The sequence below is a fragment of the Chlorocebus sabaeus genome, chromosome 13 (genome assembly GCF_047675955.1).
Source record: "Chlorocebus sabaeus isolate Y175 chromosome 13, mChlSab1.0.hap1, whole genome shotgun sequence".
NCBI lineage: Eukaryota > Metazoa > Chordata > Mammalia > Primates > Cercopithecidae > Chlorocebus > Chlorocebus sabaeus.
Window position 1 is genome coordinate 15,272,088 of NC_132916.1, and position 24,337 is coordinate 15,296,424.

The 24,337-nt window shown below is 36.9% G+C and overlaps 1 protein-coding gene and 2 long non-coding RNA genes across 3 annotated transcripts in view; 2 read left to right on the forward strand and 1 right to left on the reverse strand.

The window, feature by feature from the left end:
- The window catches only part of NOX3 (NADPH oxidase 3), a 66,961-nt gene extending 57,656 nt beyond the window's left edge, over window positions 1-9,305 (forward strand). The window contains exons 13-14 of the mRNA XM_073022314.1: window positions 1,230-1,383; window positions 2,615-9,305. Coding sequence (XP_072878415.1) covers window positions 1,230-1,356 — 127 coding nt within the window. The 3' untranslated portion in view covers window positions 1,357-1,383; window positions 2,615-9,305. The remainder of the gene's footprint in view (window positions 1-1,229; window positions 1,384-2,614) is intronic.
- Window positions 9,306-11,248: 1,943 nt separating this feature from the next.
- LOC119625231 (uncharacterized) lies at window positions 11,249-22,927 on the reverse strand. Its single transcript, XR_005241340.2, has 3 exons — window positions 22,412-22,927; window positions 18,709-18,747; window positions 11,249-13,505 (listed from the first exon to the last, which is right to left on the reverse strand). It is a non-coding gene; the product is annotated as an uncharacterized lncRNA (long non-coding RNA).
- Window positions 13,516-17,639, forward strand: LOC119625230 (uncharacterized). Its single transcript, XR_005241339.2, has 3 exons — window positions 13,516-13,705; window positions 16,370-16,428; window positions 16,582-17,639. It is a non-coding gene; the product is annotated as an uncharacterized lncRNA (long non-coding RNA).
- Window positions 22,928-24,337: the final 1,410 nt, after the last annotated feature.

Sequence of the window (24,337 nt, forward strand, 5' to 3'; positions counted from 1 at the left end):
GTGACTGTCTTATCAGCAACGTCAAGATTAGAGATGACAATGTTTGGGTGACTGTATTATCAGCAATGTCAAGATTAGAGATGACAGTGTTTGGGTGACTGTATTATCAGCAATGTCAAGATTAGAGATGACAGTGTTTGGGTGACTGTCTTATCAGCAACATCAAGATTAGAGATGACAGTGTTTGGGTGACTGTCTTATCAGCAATGTCAAGATTAGAGATGACAATATTTGGGTGACTGTCTTATCAGCAATGTCAAGATTAGAGACAACAATATTTGGGTGACTGTTACCAGCAATGTCAAGATTAGAGACAACAATGTTTGGGTGACTGTCTTATCAGCAATGTCAAGATTAGAGATGACAGTGTTTGGGTGACTGTATTATCAGCAATGTCAAGATTAGAGATGAAAGTGTTTGGGTGACTGTATTCTCAGCAATGTCAGGATTAGAGATGACAATGTTTGGGTGACTGTGTTATCAGCAATGTCTTTTTCTTTTCCAGCTCTCCCTTCTGGCCTTCTTTGAAAATTAAAATAATTCCAACAGGAGAAATTAATTAAATTGCTATTACTGTAGCATAAATTTTATCTATAAAAAGGCAGGGCTGAACAGGATATTAGTAATAACTAATCTTTTTAAAACCCTTTTGAATGTATTATCTCATCTTGCTTTTGATAAAACATACAAAGTAGTCCTTATCATCTTTTACAGATGCAGAAACTGAGGTATAGTGACTTGCCCAAGACCACGCAGATACTACTCAGCAAAGCCATTTAGCCACTCATTCAGCAAATGTGTGTTGATTGTCCACTGTATGCACTGTTCCAGGTGCTGGAATAAAACAGATCAGGTTTATGTTCTCAGAAAGTTTACATCTGGTCACGTATCCAAGAAGACATGAATCAAGGTCACCTGGCCAAAAAGCCTGGTGTATCAAAATCCCTCTGTACCAAAACCCCTCAACAGTCTCATGGCCGCTTTCATGCCTCAGTCTTCTTGGCTCCACATCCCTGATTAGTTCAGGGGAGGATACTGAGAACCTGGGAGAGAGCACGGTGCTGAAAGTAGGTAGAAAAAAAGAATCTAAGAAAAAAGGACATGGAGGGAGAAAAATAAATAAGTAACCTCACAGTCACAACCACTTCACTAATCTTATCATTGTCTTGGCTTCTGGCTGGCCTTGCCTCCAGGTGACATTTTCTTTCCTTTTCTTACCCCTACTGCAGCAGCAGCATTGGCGTGTTCTTCTGTGGACCTAAAGCTCTCTCAAGGACCCTTCAAAAGATGTGCCGCTTGTATTCATCAGCTGACCCCAGAGGTGTTCATTTCTACTACAACAAGGAGAGCTTCTAGACTTTGGAGGTCAAGACCAGGCATTGTGTAAGTGGCTGTAATCATATAGGTCAGGGATTGGGAAACTCTTCCTACAAGATGCCAAATAGTAATCATTTGAGGCTCTGTGGACTGTATGGTCCCACTCTCAACTCCTGAACTCTGCCATTGTAAAGTGCCAACATTGCCACAAACAATAATGTCAATGAATAGGTATAGTTGTGTTCCAATAGTATTTTACCGATGGACACTGAAGTCACATTTCATATAATTTCCTTGTATCATGAAATTTTTACAAATTGTAAAAGTCACTTTTTGCACATCGACCATCCACATAGTCAGGGAGAGGGCTGGATTTGGCCTGTGGGCCAGAGCTTGCTGACCCCTGGCATAGGCTGTCTTTCCCAAACTTGTTTCCATGCCCAACATTACATCCAACATGGAGACTTATGCTGCTGCTTGGCTTGAAGTTTCCTTTAGAAATCATTTCAAATTTTCATTTCCCTGATGGCAGAGACACACAACTTATATCCAAACCTGATCTTTTCTGCTTTAAACTTATGCTCCTTTTGTGCTTTTGTTCATCCTCTGTAGACCACAGAAATCACCAACGGAGGTTATCTTTCATAAAAGTCCTTTAGATATTTGAAAATGATAATCAAATCATCCCTTTCCTATCACTTTTCTGGTCCAAACAATACTAAATTCTTAACCTTTTGGCCTAGGATATATATCAAGCCCTTCCATCACCTTGTTGCTCTTATTCAAATTCGCTTCCATTTCTTCATATCCTTTTAAAATGCATTGAGAAGCGTGACTAGTATTGAGCAGAAGAGGGACTTTCTTAGAGCTTATATGCCATATATTTACAAACAAATTCTATGTTTTCTTTTCTTCCTTCTTTCTGCCTTCCTTCCTTTCCTTCTTCCTTTCATATTTCTTTCTCAATCTCTTTTAAGAAATACTTTTTATTCTACCACGTTTTGGTCTGTGGTCTTCTTAACACATTCCTACTCAACTTCTGCCCCACAAAATAACTGAAATTATTTATTTAATTCCCATTGTGCCAGTCTTTCTATACTATGCAGCTATCTTACTCCCAAGATGTTCACAAAGTATTCCTCACATCTTATAATTCTTGCTACTAATATTGATTAATTTTTTAGAATTTTTCTAATATTTCAAGATTGTTTTGAAGTTTAGCCCCAGACACTAATACTGGTAGGTAGCTTGTAATATCTACATATTTCACTGATAATATCTCAAATCTTTTGTTTAGGTTTTCAATCAAGTTATTGACTCCAAAGAACTCCACCAGGAATTCCTGTGACGGCCTGTTGATATGAGCTCCCAGTTGGGAACTTGTGAACAATAATTAACTACTGCAAACAGTACACCATACCATACTTCGTTAGCTTATAAATAACATGTTATATACAACAGCACAAAAACTTTTACTGAAATTAAAATATATTATGTTTCTCAAAGGCTTCTTATCTTTGTGGACTGTCATTCTGCCATAAAAGAGAATTAAATTGATCTGGCATGATGTGTTTTGACAAAGGCAGCCTCTTAAGCTCTTCTAAGTATTTCTAAATTATAAATTGATCACTTCTTTTACTTTATCCTCAGATTTTTATGTTGACCTGATGCTTTCTATGATATTAATATTGATTTTGTAAGTTAGGAATATTCCATTCATGCCTAAAAAAATTATTTCTACTATCTCTGCATTGGAATTTCTCAGTAGCTTGAGGTATTGCTCGATGCATATAATTCAAACTCTCCTAATTTGAATAGAACCAGTCTTTCTGTGTAATTATTTCCCCATTTGAGTTTAGTTCAGCCTTTGCAACCAGAAATTTCTATAGTCAAATCTAATCTTTACCTTAGTCATGTTTAATTATTACTTTTCTTTCTCTGTCTACTTGAAAATAAAAGTACTTTTTTGGTCATCTAATTTTGTCTAGTAAATTAGAACATACCTGCCCTTAAACACAGATTTTGCCACTTTTTTTAATTTCTGGGGATGCTGTTTGCACCCCCTTTTGTGTTTTGACCTTTATGCTACTTCCCTGCAAACTATGTAGAATCAAACCTATCCAGACACAAGAAAATACAAAAGTCAATAGGTTTCTTTAATGAAGCAATGACCAAATAGAAAATGTGGAATTTAAAATTGAAATCGTCTCTTCAAAACAGAAACAAAAATCTGGCAAACCTGTAAGTTCGTTTAACAAGAATTAGACAACACGATTTGATAAATAAACATGCAATTCATAGGCAGACATTTTTAAGTGGATAGAAATAGCACGTTTCTAAATAGGAATATTAAACATACTAAAGTTACAAACTTGTCCCAAATTAATTAATGGTCAAGTGAAATGCCTGTCAAATTTTAAATTCTCTTTAGATTTTTTGGAAGGGTAAATATCCTAAAGTTTATCTAGAAGAATATATGAGAAAGAGAGGTGCCAAAAAAATGTGGAAAAAAAAAAGAAGAAGAAAAGAGAGGAGAGAAAGAAGAGAAAACAAAAAGAACAGAAAGGAAAAGAAAGGAAACAAGGCGGGTTAGGGGTGGGGAGGGTGAGGAAGGAAAATTTCAAATCCAGAAGCATCATTGTTAAATAAAAGACCTTAAAGCAACCAGAGAGGAAAAGGTCAATTACCTGCAAATAAACAGAAGTACATCTGGCAGCTGCCTTCTCAAAAGTATCCACGGAAAACAGATGATAATGAAATAGTATCTTCAAAGTGCTGGGGGACCATAACTATCCATTGAGAATTTTGTCCTTAGTGAAATTATTATTCAAAGGTGAAGGCAAAATACAGATATCTCCAAACAAAAGAAAACTGAAATGTAACTACCTCACCAAAATAATGACAAAAGGATATATTTAAGGAAGGAGGAAAGACAATTAATGGAATGCAATATGCAATGATGAGCAAAGAAATTGAAAAACGTTTTGGCAAAATCTCTAAACACCGACTGTAAAAGAAAATTAATGAGTATTTCAGAGGGAATGTTCTTTTAAAAACAAAACTAAGGATACGGACAACAACAATATGAAAGATGGGGAGATTACACTGTAATTAAGTCATTCCAAGATCCATGGATTGTTCAGGAGGGTGAAAGCAATGTTGATTAAATGTAGCCTTTGTTAAGCTTTATAAGTAAACTAGGAGGGGTAACCTCACATGGATTAAATGCCCACCACTATTCCTTTTAACATAATTTCTCTATTCTTGAGTTTGTATTGAGTCTAAGCTACTAGTTTGTTTGACTGTCAAGCAATATGTTTTAAGAAGGACTAACAACTGTTATATTTCCTGATTTAATTCATACTGATATTTGACTAAATTTAGTGTTCTTAGACCATATTTTCTTCCCTTTAGAAGTTTGAAGATAGAACTCTAGCATTTTCTGTCACTGAATATTGCTGTGGTGAAGTAAGAGGCCAACTTCATCCTCTCCCCTTTGTAAGTAAGTTACTTTTTTTGCGTGGATGCCTAAATAATTTTATCTTTCAAGTTCATAACAATTTGGTATTGATATTTCACATGAATTTTTCCTGTATTGCAGTGGTGTTTTTGTTTTTGTTTTTGTTTTCTTGTGACGCTCTCTCACTCAGGCTGGAGTGCAGTGGCGCAATCTCCCCCCACTGCAACCTCTGCCTCCCAGGTTCAAGCGATTCTCCTGCCTCAGCCTCCCCAGTAGCTGGGACTACAGGTGCGCACCACCATGTCTGGCTAATTTTTTGTATTTTTATTAGAGACGGGGTTTCACCATGTTAGCCAGGATGGTCTCAATCTCCTGACCTTGTGAGCCTCACCTACCTCAGCCTCACAAAGTGCTGGGATTACGTGCCCAGCCCAGTGTGTTTTTTGAACACTTTTTTCTTCACTTCTCAAATTATTTTTAATTAGGTCTTTAAATATACTTCTATTGTTTTTGTTTGTCTCATTTCAAAAGCATCAATTTTCCTCATATTAGATCGTTTTTTTCTTTTTTCCATTCTTTTAGAGTTTCTAATTAATTTAATCTCTTTGTTTCTTTTATTTACAAATCATTTCCCCTATTTCATTACTGGTTTACCATCTCTTTCTGAAACCTTTGAAGCCAGATATGTTTTGGAATTTGAAATGATTTCATATTTTAGAAAATAACAAATGCATATCCCATATAGTGTATGATACTAGCAGTAGGGTCTGGGAAGCACCCAGTATTCAAAAGCATTAATGTTTTATTTTTTCAAATAAAACTATAAATATAGATACTCAACTTGTATAAAGGAAGATTATAAATAGCCTCACATCTGTTCAGGACACATTATGAAATTATGCTGCCAAGTGGGGTTACAAAAAAAATACTCTCACTTTTCATAATTTTTTGTATTTTTTTGAATTTCAGATTAGGGAGAGATTATAGTCTTGAAATTCAGCTTTCAATGATATTTATTCTGTTCCTTAACTTTAAAAAATATTTAATTAGTTCCATAAAGATGTTGCTTTGAGCCTTGATTTGTTACCTTAGACTTGCAATATCCCTTGTGATCTCATTCTTTTTTATAATTTTGTCTTTTATCTCTCTTATTAAATTAATATTCTCATTAAGTTCTCCATACATAAACAGATAGTGAAGAATTACCTGAGTTATGATTTCTACCAGATTGAGTTGTTTTTTCTTCTACTACATGGTATTTTCCCTTTTTGCCTGTAGTATCTCCACACTTGCTGCATACATCCTGTATTTTTTTCACCTTCTCATGTTAGTTGACTCTGCCTAGATGTTATTGTTTCTTCTATATTGTGATAAAGTTTTGGTTGTTTCCCTCCACCCCACCATCTCCAAGACCATTTTTCTCCCCTGCCCCATAGCTTTATTGAGATATAATACACATACCATAAAATTAACCCATTTCAAATGCATCATTTCATCATTTTTAGTATATTTATAGAGTTGTGTAACCATTCCCACAGTACATTTTAGAACATTTGTATTTATGCATAATAGATGTACATAGTACCAGGGTACATGTGGTAATTTAATACATACATATAATTTGCAAAGATTAAATAAGTGTGTTTGGGATATCCATCATCTTAAGTACTTGTCTTTTTCTTTTGATAGAACCATTCGAATTCTTCTACTCTATTTCAAAGTGTACAATACATTATTGTAAACTATAGTTACCTTACTGATCTAACACTAGCTCTTATTTAGTGTATTAAACCATATATTTGTACCCATTAATCAACTTCTCTTCATTCCCCCTCCCCAATACCCTTCCCCAGCCTCTGGTTACCACCAATCTACTCTTTACTTTCATTAGACCCACTTTTTTTTATCTCCCCCATATGAGTGAGAACATGTGGCTTATTTCACTTACCGTAATGACCTCCAATTCCGTTGATGTTGCTGCAAATGACAGGATCTCATTCATTTTTATGGTGAGTAAGATTCCATTGTGTATATGTACCACATTTTCTTTATCCAATCATCTGTTGATGAACACCTGGGTTGATTTCATATTTTCACTGTTTTGAAGAACTTTTTTTTTTTTTTTTTTTTTGAGATGGAGTCTCTGTCGCCCAGGCTGGCGTGCAGTGGCGCGATCTCGGTTCACTGCAACCTCTTCCTCCCAGGTTCAAGCGATTCTTCTGCCTCAGCCACCCAAGTAGCTGGGATTATAGGCACATGCCACCACGCCTGGCTAATATTTTGTATTTTAGTGGAGACGGGGTTTCCCCGTGTTGCCCAAGCTGGTCTCAAACTCTTGAGCTCAGGCAATCCACCTGCCTCAGCCTCCCAAAGTGCTGGGATTACAGGTGTGAGCCATAAAGAACATTTTTATTATTCCATAAAGAAAGCCCATATCCATTAGTCTCCATTTCTCCTCAACTGCCGCCTGCCCTAGGCAACCACTAACCTTCTTTCTGTCTCTATGGATTTTACTATTCTGGACATTTTATGTAAATGAAAACATACAATAAGTGGTCTTTTGTGTTTGGCTTCTTTCACCTAGCATAATGTTTTCAATATTCATCCATGTTGTAGCAAGTATTAGTACTTCATTATTTTTGCCAAACTAATATATTTCATTGTATGGTTATGCCACACTGTATTCACTCATTCATCAATTGATGAACATTGAGTTGTTTCCACTTTGGGGCCATTAGAATAATGCTTTTATAAACACTTATGTACAGGTTTTCGTGAACCATGTTTTCTCTTCTAGAGCCAGGAATTTCGTTCCTTATCCACTTTTTTGTAGTCTGAGAGAACAGCAGCTGGCATGGAGAGCTGTGCAGAAGAGCACGGAAGCTCAGCCTGAGTGGTGTGGACACTACGTTCGATTTTTCGGTTCCTTTCTGTCTTCTGAGATGACATGGACTGTCCTGTATCTGAGTTCATTCCAACTAATGGAGTAGAAGAGAGAGGATATAATGTATTTCCACAATGAGATATTCCCAGGCTTCGAACCCTTTCCCCAGTTGAGTGTGAATTTTGGATTCTTCTCTTTCAACAGAGAAAGTTGGCTCTCTTGATTTATTTTCTTTATTCATTCATTTAATTCATGCTTTCCCAACATCATATCTTCTCTTTACATTCCACAAGCAAGAGTTTTAATGAAATGTCTTGGGACTTTTTGACCACCAGTGGGGCTTCAGAGGAGTAAATGAGGTAGAAGCCAAATCATGTAGCTGCTCTCCATTATCCTCCAGAATCCCGTGTTCCTTCTCTTCAGCACAAGTTTTTCAATGTATTAGATTACACTTTTCCTTTATCTTGTCTGTTGGTGAATGTGTGTGTGTGCGTGCATGCACATGTGTAGAGCAATAACTGTCCAGAGTTGAATGTCCACAACATTCTCTCTTACTACACTAAACTGGATTACCTCTACAACTATAACTATTTTCAAGGCTCACCATAACCTCCATGGTGTGAAATTCAACTTCGTTTTATTTTTAGCAGCAATTGAAATGGATGACCAATGCTTCCGTCTTGAAACACTTCCTTCTTTTGACTTCTGTCAAAACAATCTCTTTGTTTTTGTCTCAGACTCCTCTATCCAGTTTCACAATGTTGGCATGTCTTTGAATTGGTCATAGTCCCTCTTCTCTTTTTCTGTCTATTCTCCTCCTTTGAATAATATTATACAATCCTGTGGCTTCAAACACCATCTGTTTGCTGATGAGGCCCAAAATTTAAACTCTAGGGTAGACTTCTCCCCTGGATTCCAGTCTGATATATCCAACTGCCTACTTCATCATTGGAAGTATAATAAGCATCTCAAATGTAACATATCCAAAGCCAAATTCTTTATTTTTTTCTCTTCATAATCCCGTTCTTCCTCCAGCTTTTCTTATTTTAGTGAATGGCACCATCATCTACCAAAATGCCTAAACTAAAATCACTAAAAACCTCTGAGTCATATTTGGTTCCTCTTTCCTTCATCACTCACTCCAAACCCTATCCCAAACCACTGTTTTATAATCTTACTTGCTTCATCTTTTCCTATAACCCTTTCAGAAAAGTATAAATTGTACTTTTGTGGCCTCCAATATGTACAATGCAAATTTCCAAGTTAATACTATTGCTTAAGTCTAATCCCACTTTAGGCAAACTATACAAACTTACAGGCAAAGTTCCTGCATGCTACTGTCAAGAATAAAGCTCTGCTCACCATGCTTCATTAACCAGTCATTCCCTGGTTGGTAAATGAAGTGGAACATGTTTCTACCAACATAGGTGAACCTCATTATCAAATAATTTAAAGTGTCTTCTTATATATCTACTAGCTATTGTCACATTGGGATTTTTTCTCTTCTCTTTTTATCTTCAATTTTTAAATTGTTTTTCTTATTAATTTTTATAGGAATATCTGCAGCCCTCTAAGTTACTTTCTCCCAGGCTCCTCACAGAAGCTGAACAGAAGAAAAACTGTTTTAAGAATCCTTTATCAATTCCAAACACCTTCAAATTATTGTAAAAATTCCTTAAAAATATAAATAAATAAAAATTTAAAAATAAAAATTCCTGATTGGTCTTAAAGACAACAGCTCAATCATGATCAAATTTCCATTTAGTGATTCAATTAAGTAATCCCCTAAGGAAAGGAACAACACTATGACATATTTATATCATAATCTTGTGCCATACTCTTCAAATCTCCAATTAAATTACCTCAAAAGTCAAATTTACTTTTTAAAAATGTTTGGAAGTATAAGAACAGCATCAAACAATATAAGGTACCAATAAATAATTCTAACAAAATATTTGAAACTTTTACCAAAAAAAGAAACTCTATTAATCAACCATATCTGCCCTGTGCTAACCTGAAATACGACAGAAGTGTTACTCCTTCACCTTCACCTCAATTCCCACACCCTGCCTCCAACCCCAACCCGAGACTGTGTAAGGGGGAGATCTGTCAATCATTCCTGCCCTGCACTTAGTAAGTATCTAGCAGAGGCTACAGAGTGTGTGTTGGGAATGGGGGGATCACAGAGAGAAGGGAGCTGAAGGAAAGAGTTCTTAAATCTGTGCATGAAATCTTGGATAGTTTCCCAAGAGGCCAGTGTGTGAAACCAACCAGAATCAACACAGCCAATGAGTTGAGAATTGAACCCTGGTGAGGAATACTGCCCAGGTTTTAGATTGGCTTCTGGATTACACATAAGTGGGGCATACCAAAATAGCATGGCAACGCCTTTGAAAACTAAGTTGATATTTGAACCACAAACCACCAAAGTGGGCCAGGATGTGTGTTTCTGAACCTAAACCTGCTAACTGCCAACTAAAATAGAAGATCTAAATAAGAATCAGAGTGTCATAACATTATCCTCAAAATGTACAGGATGCAATCCAAAATTTTTGTCATACGAAGAACTAGGAAAACTCAACCCAAATGAGAAAAATCAACAGATGCCAACACCAAGATGACACAAATGTTGGAATTATCTAACAAGAATTTTAAAGCAGCTATCATAAAAACATTCCAACAGGCAATTAAAATCACTCGTGAAACAAATGAAAAAATAGTCTCAGCAAGGAAATAAAAGATATAAAAAGAATCAAATGCAAGTTTTGGAATTTAAAAATATACTAACTGAAAGAAAAAACTCACTAGATAGGCTTCTGGTAGGTAGACTAATCCCTCCCCTCAGGCCAAAATGCCCACATCCTAATCCCTAGAACCTATGACATGTGAGATTATATAGCAAAGAAGAATTAAGGTTCCAGATGAAATTATGGTTGCTTTGAGATGACTGCATCAAAATGGAAAGATTATCCTAGATTATCTGGCTGGGTTCAATGTTATCACAAGGATCTTAAAAAATGAAAGAAAGAGGCAGAAGAGTCCGACAGAGTCAGAGGAGATGTGATAAGAAAAGCAAAGCTTGGAGTGATAGTTTCAATGGCTTTGAAGGTAAAAGATGCCATAAGCCAAGGAACATGGGCAGCCCCTAGAAGCTGGGAAGGGCAGGGGAATGCATCCTCCCCTAGAGGCTCCCAAAAGGCCCATGGTCCTGCAAACATTTTTATTTTAGTCCAGTGAGATTCATGTTGGAGACTGATCTAAAACAAACAGATATAAGATAATAAATTTGTATTGTTTCAAGCTGACACATTTTTGGTAATTTGTTATAGCAGCAACAGACAACTAATACAGATCAAAAGGTCCAATGCCATATATATGTCAATTCTCTTCAAAATGATCTATAAATTCAAAGTAATTTCAACAAAATCAAAAAGAGGCTTTCCATAAAACTTGACAGGCTAATTTTTTCAATGTCTATATAGAAGAATCAAGAGATAAGAATAACCCAACAGAAATAACAAAAAGGAGCTATTAAATTTTTTCTGTAAAGGGGCAGATCATAAATATTTTAGGTTGTTTTGGCCACATATGGCCTCTGTCATGTCTACTTCTTTGATTTTCTTTATTATTTAATTCTTTAAAAATGTAAACCATTCTTAGCTTGAGGGGTGTATAAAATCAAACAACCAGCTGGATTTGGCCCACGGGTCAGTTTGCTGATCCCAGAATTTAGAACAACATTGATAAGCTTTACAATCATATTGAGAAAAAAAAGATTGTAGAAGAATACATGTTGAGTGGAAACACTAAATAAGATTGTAAATCCTGCAAAACAGTATTATTTATACACAAACATACACACATATAACCACACGCATTTTATAGGTTTAAATAATCGTACAGAAAATAAATTACATGCCCCAAGTTCAGAACACAGTTTCTGATGAGAGGGAAGAGAGAATGGGAACAGATGGAATAAAAGAGGGCTTCAATAGTCTCAATAATATTTATTTCTCAAATTGGTTTTTTAATTTATATTACATAAGCCGTAATCCTGTACACACTTGATATATGTCATAATAAGTAAAATATTCTTGGTAGATTTTTGCTCTGTTAGGCAAGGGATGACTCCCCAAATTATTGGGACATGGATTTTCTTCAGTAGATGGTGTTTCTCATCCTTGCTGAGGCTCTGTACTCCCGTTTTACAAATTAAAGGTGAAAGTTTGGACATTTGGTTTTCAAGAATCAAGGAGAGCACGTCCAATTCATCATTTTATCTGTGACACAGAAAGCCTGGCTTTTCTCTCAACAACAGATGTCTAGAAACTTCCCAGAAACCTGTAGTGAAAGAGACCAGGGCTCTCTTAGCCTCTCCCACAGCACACACACACACGTGTCTCAATCGTTTGAGGATTCAGAATTTTAGGACTTTGCACCAAGATACTCCAATTCACTAAAATGTCCTTCAAGTGCCAGTTGTCTTTGCCACAGTCCCACTGTCTTGAGTTCCTGGAACCTCCACTCCACTTCTCCTCATTTATTTCCTTCCAACTTGAGAGTGAAGGTCAGAGGATGATAGAAACACAGTCAGAAAACACGAGAAGCAGTCTGCCACAAACCTCCCAAACTACAGCAGAATGGGGTTGGGAGGCAGGCCCAGTCTGGGGTGCAAAAACAGCTGGGCATGCAGAGAGAGTGTAGTGCCCAAGGAAGAGTCGTGGGCCAGGTCACAGTGGACACTAAGACTTCCTGGAGGAGCTAGGCCCTTCCCAGGAAAGGGAAGGGCAGGATAGTGGATACCCCACGCAGGCAGCACGTTGGGCTGAAGATGGCTGGTGTCATTATCAGGAAGATGAAACACACGGGGCAGGGTGCTAGCCACAGGCCCGGGTGTCAGGAACGGAGATGCCTGAACTCACAGGAGAACAACAAGGTAGTCAGAACCAAAGCAGAGCTCAGTTCTTAGAAACAGAGCACTCAGGAGCTCAGGGACATCACCCAGGTCATCATAGGTGACCCAGGATCTGGGAAAGATCACAAGAGGAGAAAGGAGAAGGCAGCCATGGCCCCTCTTCTGCCCACACTTGTCTTTTTCCTCATGCTTCTCCCTCCCATCCCCAACCCGGGCATTAATTATTTCTACTAACATCTGCAGCACATTTTTCAGATTCACTGCTGGTACAAAGAAAGAATCACAAAATAAAGTTATGTTATTGTATTTGTAAAATGGTGCCTCTTTGTTTGAAAATTGCTTAAGTTTTTGAAATGTCTACCCATCCAGCATGATTAATGCGATACATACAGTGGAGCAGCAGAGTGAGTGGAGAATTAGAGTCGGTGCCAGTTCACCTAGAGGCATTTATCTTTTCTTTTTTCCCTGGTGCCTGCGCAGAGCCTGAGGGTAAGCTGACACTTTTTTTTTTTTTTTTTAAATAAATTAAGCTTCATTTTCTGTTTTGCGTGTGTGCTAAGAACCTTGAAGGGAATGAGCAATGTCTGCAGCCTCCAATACCAGCTTCCATGGCAGGAAAGAAAGAGGTGACAATTTCCCGCAGATTCAGAATGATTGTTTTAATGGGGCTGTGGCGGAGGCAACGAGCACAAAGATATTGTGCTGCCAGGAAAAAGCAGGCTCTCTCTTCCCCAGCCTCGCGCTACATGATGTAACATTTAGCTTCTGGGTTAACGTGGCATCTCTTCCCTGCGTTGATTTATTCCCACTTTTGCAAATCACAGAGGTATGTTACAGGAGATGCATTTACAGCCGTTGTTATAGCTCATTGAGGAGCAACGCTGTTATCCCCACCAGAGGACAATCTCATGCGTATCAGGGTGAGTGACCTAGAATAAAAGGAAAGAATTTTTTTGAAAAAAAGAGAGAGAGAGAGCAGGAATATAGATGTTATGCTAGGACGAAATTGTATTTACCTTGATTGAAAACTCTTTTATTATGAACATAATTTAGATCAGAATGGAAAAGAGAACTATTGGGCTCCCTGCCTGGCTGCAAGTGTTGCTGAGCACACAGCCGCTACAATAATGTAAGTGCATATGTAATGACTGTGTTATTGTGTTTATATACGAAAGCATTATGCTCCATCAAAGGAAATGAAAAATATCTTCATGGGTTTGCTCAGTCAGCTTCTTTAGCAGAAAATGCTTGGAGGTGTAGAATAGTAACGGGTGACCAAAATACAGAGCAATAAAAGAACTATGCAGGCTTAATCTTATGTGGAAGTTAGATACCATCTGAAACAGTAAAATGCTGACCAGACTCTGGCATCCTCAGAATAGTTAATGTGGGGCCTTTATTGTGATTCTGGCATAAGTGTTCCTTGAGCACAAATTATGCCCACAGTACTGTGTTGAGTAAAATGTATAAAACAACAGGGCTGTCTGCAAGAAGCTTACAGTCCAGACTGGACAGACAAAACAAATACACAGAGAGAGATCATTAGAAATACAAAGGCGAAATTTCAAATGAGTTGCTGTAATTAATCAAATTCTAATGAGACTATTCTGAAAGTTTAGTCACTTTCTCTAGAATGTGTGTGTCAGTGTATTTACAAATACATTATATATATATATATATATATATATATATATATATATATATTTTTTTTTTAAGAGACAGGTCTCACTCTGTCACTCAGGCTGGAGTACAGTGGCATGATCACAGCCCACTGCAGCCTCTAACTCGTAGGTTCAAGCAGTCCTTCTGTGTCTGCCTCCCAAAGCACTGGGATTACAGGTGTGAGCCGCAGCACCCAGCCTATACACATACACTTAGATATAAGCATTTTTATTTTTATACATGTTTTTACATTTCTAACATCCTTAATTAAGAAGTTCCTGTTTCCTTATTTCTAAGACTTTCTCCATGTCAAAGCTACTCTAAGAACCAAGAACCAAGACAGAGTAGAAGTATTTGTTTTGTGTTCTACTCATAGTCCATGTATATGAGCCTGCAGGCATTTTTGCTGTCAGTCCAAGTTGTTACAGACTTTCCACCACACAGCGCAGACCAGTGCTGAACACTAATTGACAAGGAAAGAGCTCAAAGATTGACTCCTTGGCTCATGGTCACGTGATAAATATAATCAATTTCCCCTAAGTAGTCTTGAATAGGGGTAATTGTATATATTTATCTTCCCACATAAACATTGTTTCTAAAAGACAAAAACCGAGCCTGCCTTCAGAGGGCTTACAATCGTGTAGGGAAATAACACTCAGCTTACAAAAATAAAAATAAAAAATAAAAATAAAAAACAAGAATGAATGGTCCAAGGCAATATATGATTAAGAGAAAAAAGAATGTGCACAGTGGGTGCGGTGACATCTGGTTTTTCTGACCCACCTGACACTTTCCAAGTCTTTTACCAGCAGCAGCTACTCACTCCCACACCTACCTCACTAGGGTAGAAATGTGGCTATTAACCTGCTTGGTTTTGTGTAACCATATTTTTTTTTCTGGCCAAAATAGCCTAAGAGTAAAAATGTAAACAGAGAACATTTTTATTTATAATGCCAGTTTACAAAAAAAAAAAAAGAAAAAAAGAAAAAAAATCTGACTCTGTCCTCATATATTTATAGCTAGTGATTCTGAGAATACCCAGAACAGTTCTCTGTCATTCTCCTCTTTTCTTGTACCTGCTCATGGTGGTGAAATGTATCGCTCATCAAAGGTCAACCATGGTTCTCACATGGATTAAAGACACTGCTAACAGGGGTCAGGAGAAGGAAGTGCTTAAGATTCTAGGGTCAGATGCTACATTTCTAATCCCAGTCAAATGTGCATGACAGCCATAGCACTGAGGCTTGGATGATCTAATGCCACAATGGGAGGTCAGGCTGTCACCACCTTAAGATCATGATCAATTTCAGTGTCATTAATGGTGAGACAACCAGAGAGTAGATACTTCTCCCAATGGGATGCAATGCTACTTAACACATACAGCAACACCTATGAAGAATTCTTGCTAAAAGGTTTTACTTGAATCTAATTGAGCCTTTAAATATAAAAGATAGAGGAATGGGTTAAATGACAACATAAGGAAACAACAACACAAATACAGAAGGAGGAACATTACAAAGGACAACCATTCTGGTCCCTTCAAAAGCCAATGTAATGATTCTTTTTTTGAAAAAAAAAAAAAAGAGGCTATATTGTACTATTTTAAAAAGAAAGGAAGGAGGACTTTTCTATATTAAAAGATAGTTAAGAAATATCATAATCAAATGCGACATTTAATTTGACTCCGGTTAAAGCAAATGAGCTATAAAAGACATTTGTGGTGGGGAACTGGCGAGATTTGAATATAACTGAATATTAGATGATGTTGGAGAGCTGTTGTTAATTTTGACAAGGGTGATAACGATGGTATGATTATGTAGTAAGTGTCCTTATTTTTCAGAGGTGTATATTGAAATATTTAGGAGTGAACTGGCATCATATCTGAAACTTAGTTTAAAATACTTCCACCAAAAAAACTACTCAAATACAGCAAAACGTGTGTAATTATTGGTATATGGTATAATGGCAATTCTTATTCAGACACTTTACTTTTCAATGTGTAAATTTTCATAATGAGAAAATTTAAAGGGATGATGTAATGCATGTGAATTGTTTAACAGAATTCCTGGCACACAATAAATGCTTATTAATATTGGCTTTTATCATAATTGTTGTTTTTGTTATTTCCAAGCTGTCAGGGCTGCTGCTGATGCCTGCTGACGTTACCATGAAGGCTGCTGCCACCCAAAGGTGAGAGAATAGATATAGATTCGGAGCATCATCTCCAGTTCCTGCGTAAGCTGCAAAAGCCAATGCTGGTGAGGCCTCGTGCTCTCAATAACCCAGCATTTCTCTTTTTCCTCTTTTTGCTTTTCATCACTCTTAATGTAATCTGTTCTACAGAAACTGGACCAGAATGATAGCACTGGGCTCCACTCAGGAATACAAGTCCTAAGATATTGACGAGCAAGCTGTACCGCAGTGGGGTGAGGGTTGGAAGAGGGAAGGCTCCAGAGCCCGGGCTTCATTCTCTCATGTGAAGAAACGACAGGGAGAGGACACTCTTGGAAACTCTCCACCTCCCTCACTCTCCTCTAAGAAAGAGGGTTGCTTTATCTCGTTGACAAATTTAGAAGCAAACACTGGGCATGAGCAGCTCAACTCCTGCCCATATAGGACTCGCTCTGGTGCATTCTCCACATCCAAAGCTTAATGGCACAGACTCTGTCCCTGCAACGGGAGCCTATGGCACTGCCTGTGATTGGGGGTGAGGTTGTCTATTCTGAGATTCAAGATGGAAGCCTCCATTGCCCCTCCTAAGCCATGCTTTCCAGCATTGTAATAAAACTGGATGTTTTTTCCCCTCTATCTCCTTTATTCCACCTTATCATTTGGGTTAGCATTTGGATGGGGGGAAAGAGGCTATTATGTGTCAACCTTCTCAAACCCCAACATCCTGGACCAAATACGTGAACCTCTAATTTTTCTACTGAGAAAAATTCTTTTCCAGGTCCTTCATATAAATAGATACACATTCTGCTTTGTGAGTCCTGTAGAAATGCCTAGATATGCCTGCATTTTAGAAAAACACAGTTGACTTGCGATTTCTGTTCTGTGTATGTGTTGCTGTTGTTGTTTTCATAGAGATGGAGTCTCGCCGTGTTGCCCAGTTTGGTCTTGAAGTCCTGGGCTTAAGCAATTCTCCCACCTTGGCCTCCTAAAGTGCTGGGATTATAGGCATGAGCCACCACACCTGGCCTGTTCTCTGTGTTTTTAAAAAACTCAGTAAACTAGCTGTCTACATATCAAACTCCTAGAACTGGGTAAATGGGTTATATCCATCTTATATTTAGGAAATGTTCAAATTGAACATTCTGAGTGAAGCTGAGCGAAGTATGAAATTGCCACCATCTCTCCAGCTATTCTAATTTTTCAAATTAAAAAGAGGAAAAGAACAAAGCTCTATGTGCTACAAGTGTGGAATTAGTTAGTAATCAATTTTTGCCATGGCTTGGGGGAATGCTAAAGTAAATCTTGGAGTTGAAATGGAAGCCCTCCCAGTAACCATCTTGACCTCTTCCTTCCCTAATAATTTCAACTATCAGCAGATATACTTCCTATGAGGGTATGTCACCAAATTAATAATGCAAATCAACTAATACCTTGGATTTTTATGAGTGCAGAAAACACCTACACATGAACAAAAAAACTAAAGACAATTATTTTTACATATATTTTACATTGTGGTAAAATATACATAACATAAAATTTACCATCTTAATCATTTTAAGGGTACAGCTGAGTGCCATTAAGCACATTCACATTATTGTGCAACGATCACTGCCATCCAAATCCAGAACTCTTTTCATCTAACAAAATGAAATTTCATACCCATTAAACAACAGCTCCTCATTCTCCTGCCCCTAGACCCTTATGGTTACCACCCTTTCTGTCTTTATAAATCTGACTAATCTAGGTTTCTCATACAAATGGAATCATACACTATTTATCTTTTGGTAACTAAGACAATTATTTTTAGGTGGCTTCTCTATATCCTCTGCATGTCACTTGTATATGCCTTGCCATGGACTTATCTGCCTGATAATCCACCCAGGAATTGCATCAAAACATAAGCCAGGATAGTTGACATTTAGAAGATCATCTTTCTATTTGATTTTTATATCTAGAAGTCACCATGTCAACAAAAGTCACCAAGTCATAGACTGTTTTCTTTTTTGAAGTTAAATTCACAAAGTCAGAACACTCCCAAATTTGCCTTGTGCAAAGAGCTCCCTCTACACCAATTTCTGGAAACCTCCTACATGTGGTATTACGCTAGGCTATGGGCAGCAGACACCAAGAAGAGAGGCCAAAAGCTAGACTCAGAGAGCCAAAATAAGCAGCCAGAAGTCTAGAGGGAAGGCTATCAAAAGAAGGTGAATATCAACAGGCAACATCACAGACAAAGTAGTCAAAACTGAAGTAACGCTCACTGTGAATGTTCAATAGTGCCACCGGAGTACAACTTACCATGTATGACAGATGCTCACCCCCACCAGCAAAATGTATCTAGTATAGGAAAAACACAGTAGGAAAATACTCTATGTTATCCATTTTTATTATTTAATATTGAAATGAATTATTTTAATTCTATCTCTCAATTCAGTCATCTCATTTCTACCCACAGAGATATCAAATCCAAAATCGGAATGGTGTCTCACCATTTAATTCAATTTATTCTACATAAATAGCTTGCTTTATTTAAAAATTTTTTTAAAAGGCTTGGTCTGAGGACCCAGAGGAAAGAGAGATCTTTTGCGTTGGATAGTCATTACTCTTACAAAAAGTCATTTTGAGAATAAAAAATCAAAACTAGTTTAAACTTTTGAACTGAAAGAGCATACACTAAATATCATGAAACTATGATTAGAAATAGTTTTGAGGAACCAATGATAAGTTTTGCTCTAACTGAAACTACTACAGGTTGAGTATCACTTATCCAAAATGCTTGGGACCAAAAGTGTTTGGATTTCAGATTTTTGTTGAATATTTACATTTTACTTACTGATTTAGCATCCCTAATTCCAAAATTTGAAATTCTAAATGCTCCAATGAACCTTTCCTTTGATCATCATTTCTGTTCTCAAAAAGTTTCAGATTTTGGAGCATTTCAGATTCTCAGATTAGGTACACTCAATCAGTATTTATAAAACTTGGTAACTAATTCTGAGACTTGGTACTTTTTTCTCATTTTGAGCAAATTCCACCTTTCTGTGCCTTCAATTCTTCATATGAATAGTCAAGACAGTAATTTTCAAAGTTCTTTGAGGTCCTGACAAACAGGTATTTTCATCATCACTGAAACATATTAAAGAATTAAGCAATTAAAACTTAAGACTTACCTTAGTCCATTTTGAGCTACTATAACAAAATACCACAGATTGCATAATTTATACTAAAGAGACATTCATTGATTGGCTCATAGTTCTGGAGGCTAGGAAGTCTGAGATCAAGGGACTGGCCTCTGGCAAGGGCCATCTTGCTGTGTCAGAGGCAGAAAGCAAAAGGATAAGAGAACAAGAGCAGGATGAACTTGCCCTTTTGTAATGGCACCAATCCCACACATTTGGGTGATGTCCTCCTGGGCCTAATCACCTCTTAAACTTTCCGCCTCTTAATACTGTTACAATGGCAATTAAATTTCAAAATAGGTCTCGGAGGAGACACACATTCAAACTATAGCAAGACTTTAATTCACATGAAAGTATCATGGTCCTAGAAATGACATCTCTATATGCCAAATATCAGAGCACTTGGGCATATCATTTCTCCTAACATAAAATCTACTGTATAGTCTTAGACTGTTAGAGGTAGAGTCTGGGAAGCCAACTACAGAAAATTCTTCGTTTTTCAGTACAAGAAACTTAGGTCTAGACTGGTTTAACTTATTTGGTTAAGTCGTGTATAAAGAATAAAAATTCAAACGTCTTGAATCTAATTTCAATGCTATCTACATTACACTAAAGAAAAATACCTAAATAGTGAATAAAGTAATGAATCTTAGTTTGGAATCCACCTCCTAGGAGATTCTCTGAGTCATCTCATTCTAACCAAACTTCTCCAAGACAAGGGATGCTACTGAACAGAAAAAAGCTGGGCCCATGAGGTTAAACTGGCTCCTAAATAGACTGTGTTGGCCATGATCCATGTGCGTAATGGCCTGCTGTAACACCTATAGCAACCTTCATAAAACAGGCGCTAATGTTGGGGAAAACAAACAGTTAACAATTGTAAGGGCTCAGTTTGAATCACTCCTGGGCCAAATTTAAGTTATAAGTGACTTCAGTCCAAGCTCCAAGTAAAGTAGACTCTATAAAGAATTTTAAAGATAAGCAGATTTCCAGTGTCTGAATATGTAGACGAGATAATGATATAAGGAAGAGAATTGTAGAACCAGCATATCTTTTAGGATAAGTAGAACCTATATAGAAAAAGTAGGCTGCCATCTGAGGTAAAATAGCACAAGGCTGTTAAGGTATTTTGCAAGTTTCAGAAAGTTTAAAACTAAGGAATGGGGAGGAAAATGGATGGAAACATATATCTGTGTCATCTAAGATTGAAATACAGCAATCAAGGAGAAAGTTGAGGGTACATCTGGAAAAAAAAAAAAATAAGGATAATAAAACAAAGATGCCCTAATCTAAGAACTAATGGATGAGAGAGGTAGTGAAAGATCAATTCAGTATGCAAAACTGCTTCAAATAAACATTAAAGACTTACCAGACCAAATGGCCATATGGGAACACTTGGCAACAAATAAGGACTATGATATAATTAGCAGGTATGGAACCAGCTAGTCTCTTGCTGCCAAACAAAAACTCCGTATAGGAAGGATATGGCGTAGGCACACAGGAGAAGATGTGACTTTGTATTTTAAGACATTGTAAACCAGGGATGTCCAAACTTTTGGCTTCCCTGGGCCACATTGAAAGAAGAATTGTCTTTGGCCACACATAAAATACACTAACACCAATGATTAATGAGCTAAAAAAAAAATCACAAAAATATCTCATAATGTTTTAAGAAAGTTTACAAATTTGTGTTGGGCTGCATTCAAAGCCATCCTGGGCCACATGCAGACCACAGGCTGCGAGGTGGACAAACTTGTCTTCAACAAAAACAAGTTGCAAGACTTTACAAGAAAAGGAAATACGATAGAATCACTGTGGATAGAAATGCTATACTTAAATATCTAGATTAGGGGTTGGCAAACTACAGCCTACAGGTCAAATCTGGCCCCACTGCTTATTTCTCTATAATTTTCAAGTTCTCATTTTTAAATGGTTGAAACAATCAAAAGAAGAATAACACTTGATGACACATCAAAATGGTGGGAAATTCTAATTTCAGTCCATAAACAAAGTTTTATTGGAACACAGCCATGCTCATTTGTTTACATAGTGTCTATGGATGCGTCTACACTACATCTGCAGATTTGAGTTGCTGCGACGGAGACCATATGGCCCACAAAGCCTAAAATTTTATGACCTGTCCTTTTATAGAAAAGTTTGCCAGGCCCAATCTAAATAATAAAACAGAAATACTAGAAGATAGCAAATTTCAAAAGTATCTCTAGTAGTCATAAATGAGGAACTTCAGTTATCTACACATTAATTTGTGGAAATGTAAAGTTAAGGTTTTGATTAAGACGACTACTTCCTATGACAGGCCATTTTAAAACTTACAAGGAAAGGACCCTCTATCCAAGGCTCCAGCTAATGGGTATGAGCTGGATAGAAAGTCTCTGTTGGAAACATCCATATAAGCGTGATTCCAGACTGAGTCTGTCTAAAAAATAATCAATGACACAGGGCCCTAGTTTGAGAAGGAAATTATTTTTTTAAAGTGATGTTAGTAAGAAAAGTTTCAAAGGTGAGATAACAACCCAAAGAAAATTTGAAAATTATTTTAAAATATATTTTGGAGGGCCATGAAAAATATAAGCCATAGAGCAAAAGATGAGAATTTCAACAGTAAAAACAACAATAACAGAACTCCATATACTTTATCAGTGAAGTTTAGGAAGAAAACATACTGTTGAAAAATGCATCGTATTAAAAATTAGTGTGCCCAAATGGAAAAAATAATAAGGAATATCATAGATAGCAGAATATATACAAAAAAAAGTTTTAAAATCTAAAAAATAATTAGCCAACATTTCTGAGGGACCAACCTCAGTAATAAAATCTTTGTTAGAAACATGGGCGGCAGAAATCGATGAAACCAATTGATTGATGACCACGATATGAAAAGTCCATTCAGGTCTGAAAAGGAGATAGCAGAATGAATAAGTGTATAAAGGAAAGCATTAGTGACATTCTCACTCCTAAATTAACTTTTGAAGCAGATCAGTCACAGGTACAAAAATCAAACAGCAATAAATAAACTGGATGTTCTTGGCTGAATCAATAATGCATTTGGTCACAATTTTCTCTCCTGAAATTGAGTAATCACTGGAACTAAATGGGCTCCACCCAAGAGTTTAGAGGAAACTCAAGGGTGAAATTTTGGATCCATTGAAACTTGTGTAGACAAATCAATTTAATGGAGGACTGGCAAACTAGTAATGTGACAGGCATTCATGAGTAAAGACCAAAGAATATGGCTCCCTGTACACTTAAGTGTAACATAATCTACAGCTAGAAAGGCAAAAGAGTTTTTGAAAGTGGATTATACCTCTCTAATATTTCTAAGGAAGCATATGAAAAAAAAGAATCCTGTAGGTGTCTTCTATTTAAATACTTAGTAAAACTTTGATAAAAATCCATGAAAAATCGTGTAGATTTAATAATATGCCTTATTGCAAAAGTAATATATGTTCTTTGTAAATGTGGAAAATACAGAGATGCAAAGAGAATAAAATTAAAATCATTCATAATCCAGCCAACCAGAGATGTCCACTGATAATGTTTTGCCATACATTATTTGGGAGCAAACGTGGAATTTCATTAACTGTTTTATCTTGGAAGACAGCTGACGATGGCTCCAAAAAACGAGAGAAGGGCAAGAAAAAATATTTTTTAAATTGTTCCAATTCACAAAGGGATGATATGACATAACAAGAGACTATTTCCAATGAAATTCTCAGATTTACACATGACGCTAAGTTCTTTTTAATAGTGAAATATTATGCCGTTTATGCAGAGGAAACTGAAAACTTCACAATACTGCATATGGGCGCAGAAAACTGGCAGATGAAATTCCTTATAGGCAAGCATAAGAGAATACATTCAGGGGAGTATAATGCCAATTATCCTGGAAAATGATAGATTCCTATCTACAATACTATGCAGCATGCCATCATTACAAACTATACCCTAAAGACAATATACCGATTTCACTAAAAGATCAAAACTGATGCAGAAACCAATATTCTACTCTCAGAAATAATGGTATATCCGCAGCTAGAATACTCTGTGCATTTAAAGTCCTTCTACCTTAACAAGGGCCAAGATGTTTCAAAGAAACAAAGAGATCAAAGAAGTGAAAACGCTTGCCTATGAGAATCAGTGTTAATAACTGGCATTCTCCAATCTATAAAATATAAATGTAATAGCTGAAATATAAATGAAATAAAGGCTATAAAACAGTGATATTTCTAGAGTAGGTGATGCCCCTTAACCCAGGGCCCGTGGACCTTAGGTTTACAAATTTATTTAAACGGCATGCACATTTTCTTCATATCTATACATGTGTGTACATAAATATATACTTTTGTTACACACACACACACACATATATATATATCTCCTGTTCACTGGATGTATACCGATCATCAGATTCTTAATGAGGTTCATTAAAAAATCTCAAGAACTAGTGGTCTAGATGGTAGGGGTGTGGCTTCGGTGAATAATTCCCGGCAGCACACCTTGAGGCTTGAATGAGAAAGCTTTAGTACCAATTTACCCCATGAAAAATAAACATATGGAACTCATTTCCCTGACGATTGCTATAGACTAAGACGGCAAGAGTGTCTTGGAATGTTTGAGGGAGGTGTTTGTATCGGGGCTCCATGAGAGCAGAGACTGAGGTCTGCTTTATTCACCACTGTATCCCTAGTGCTTAAAACAGGGCCTGGCACATAACAGACACTCAATAA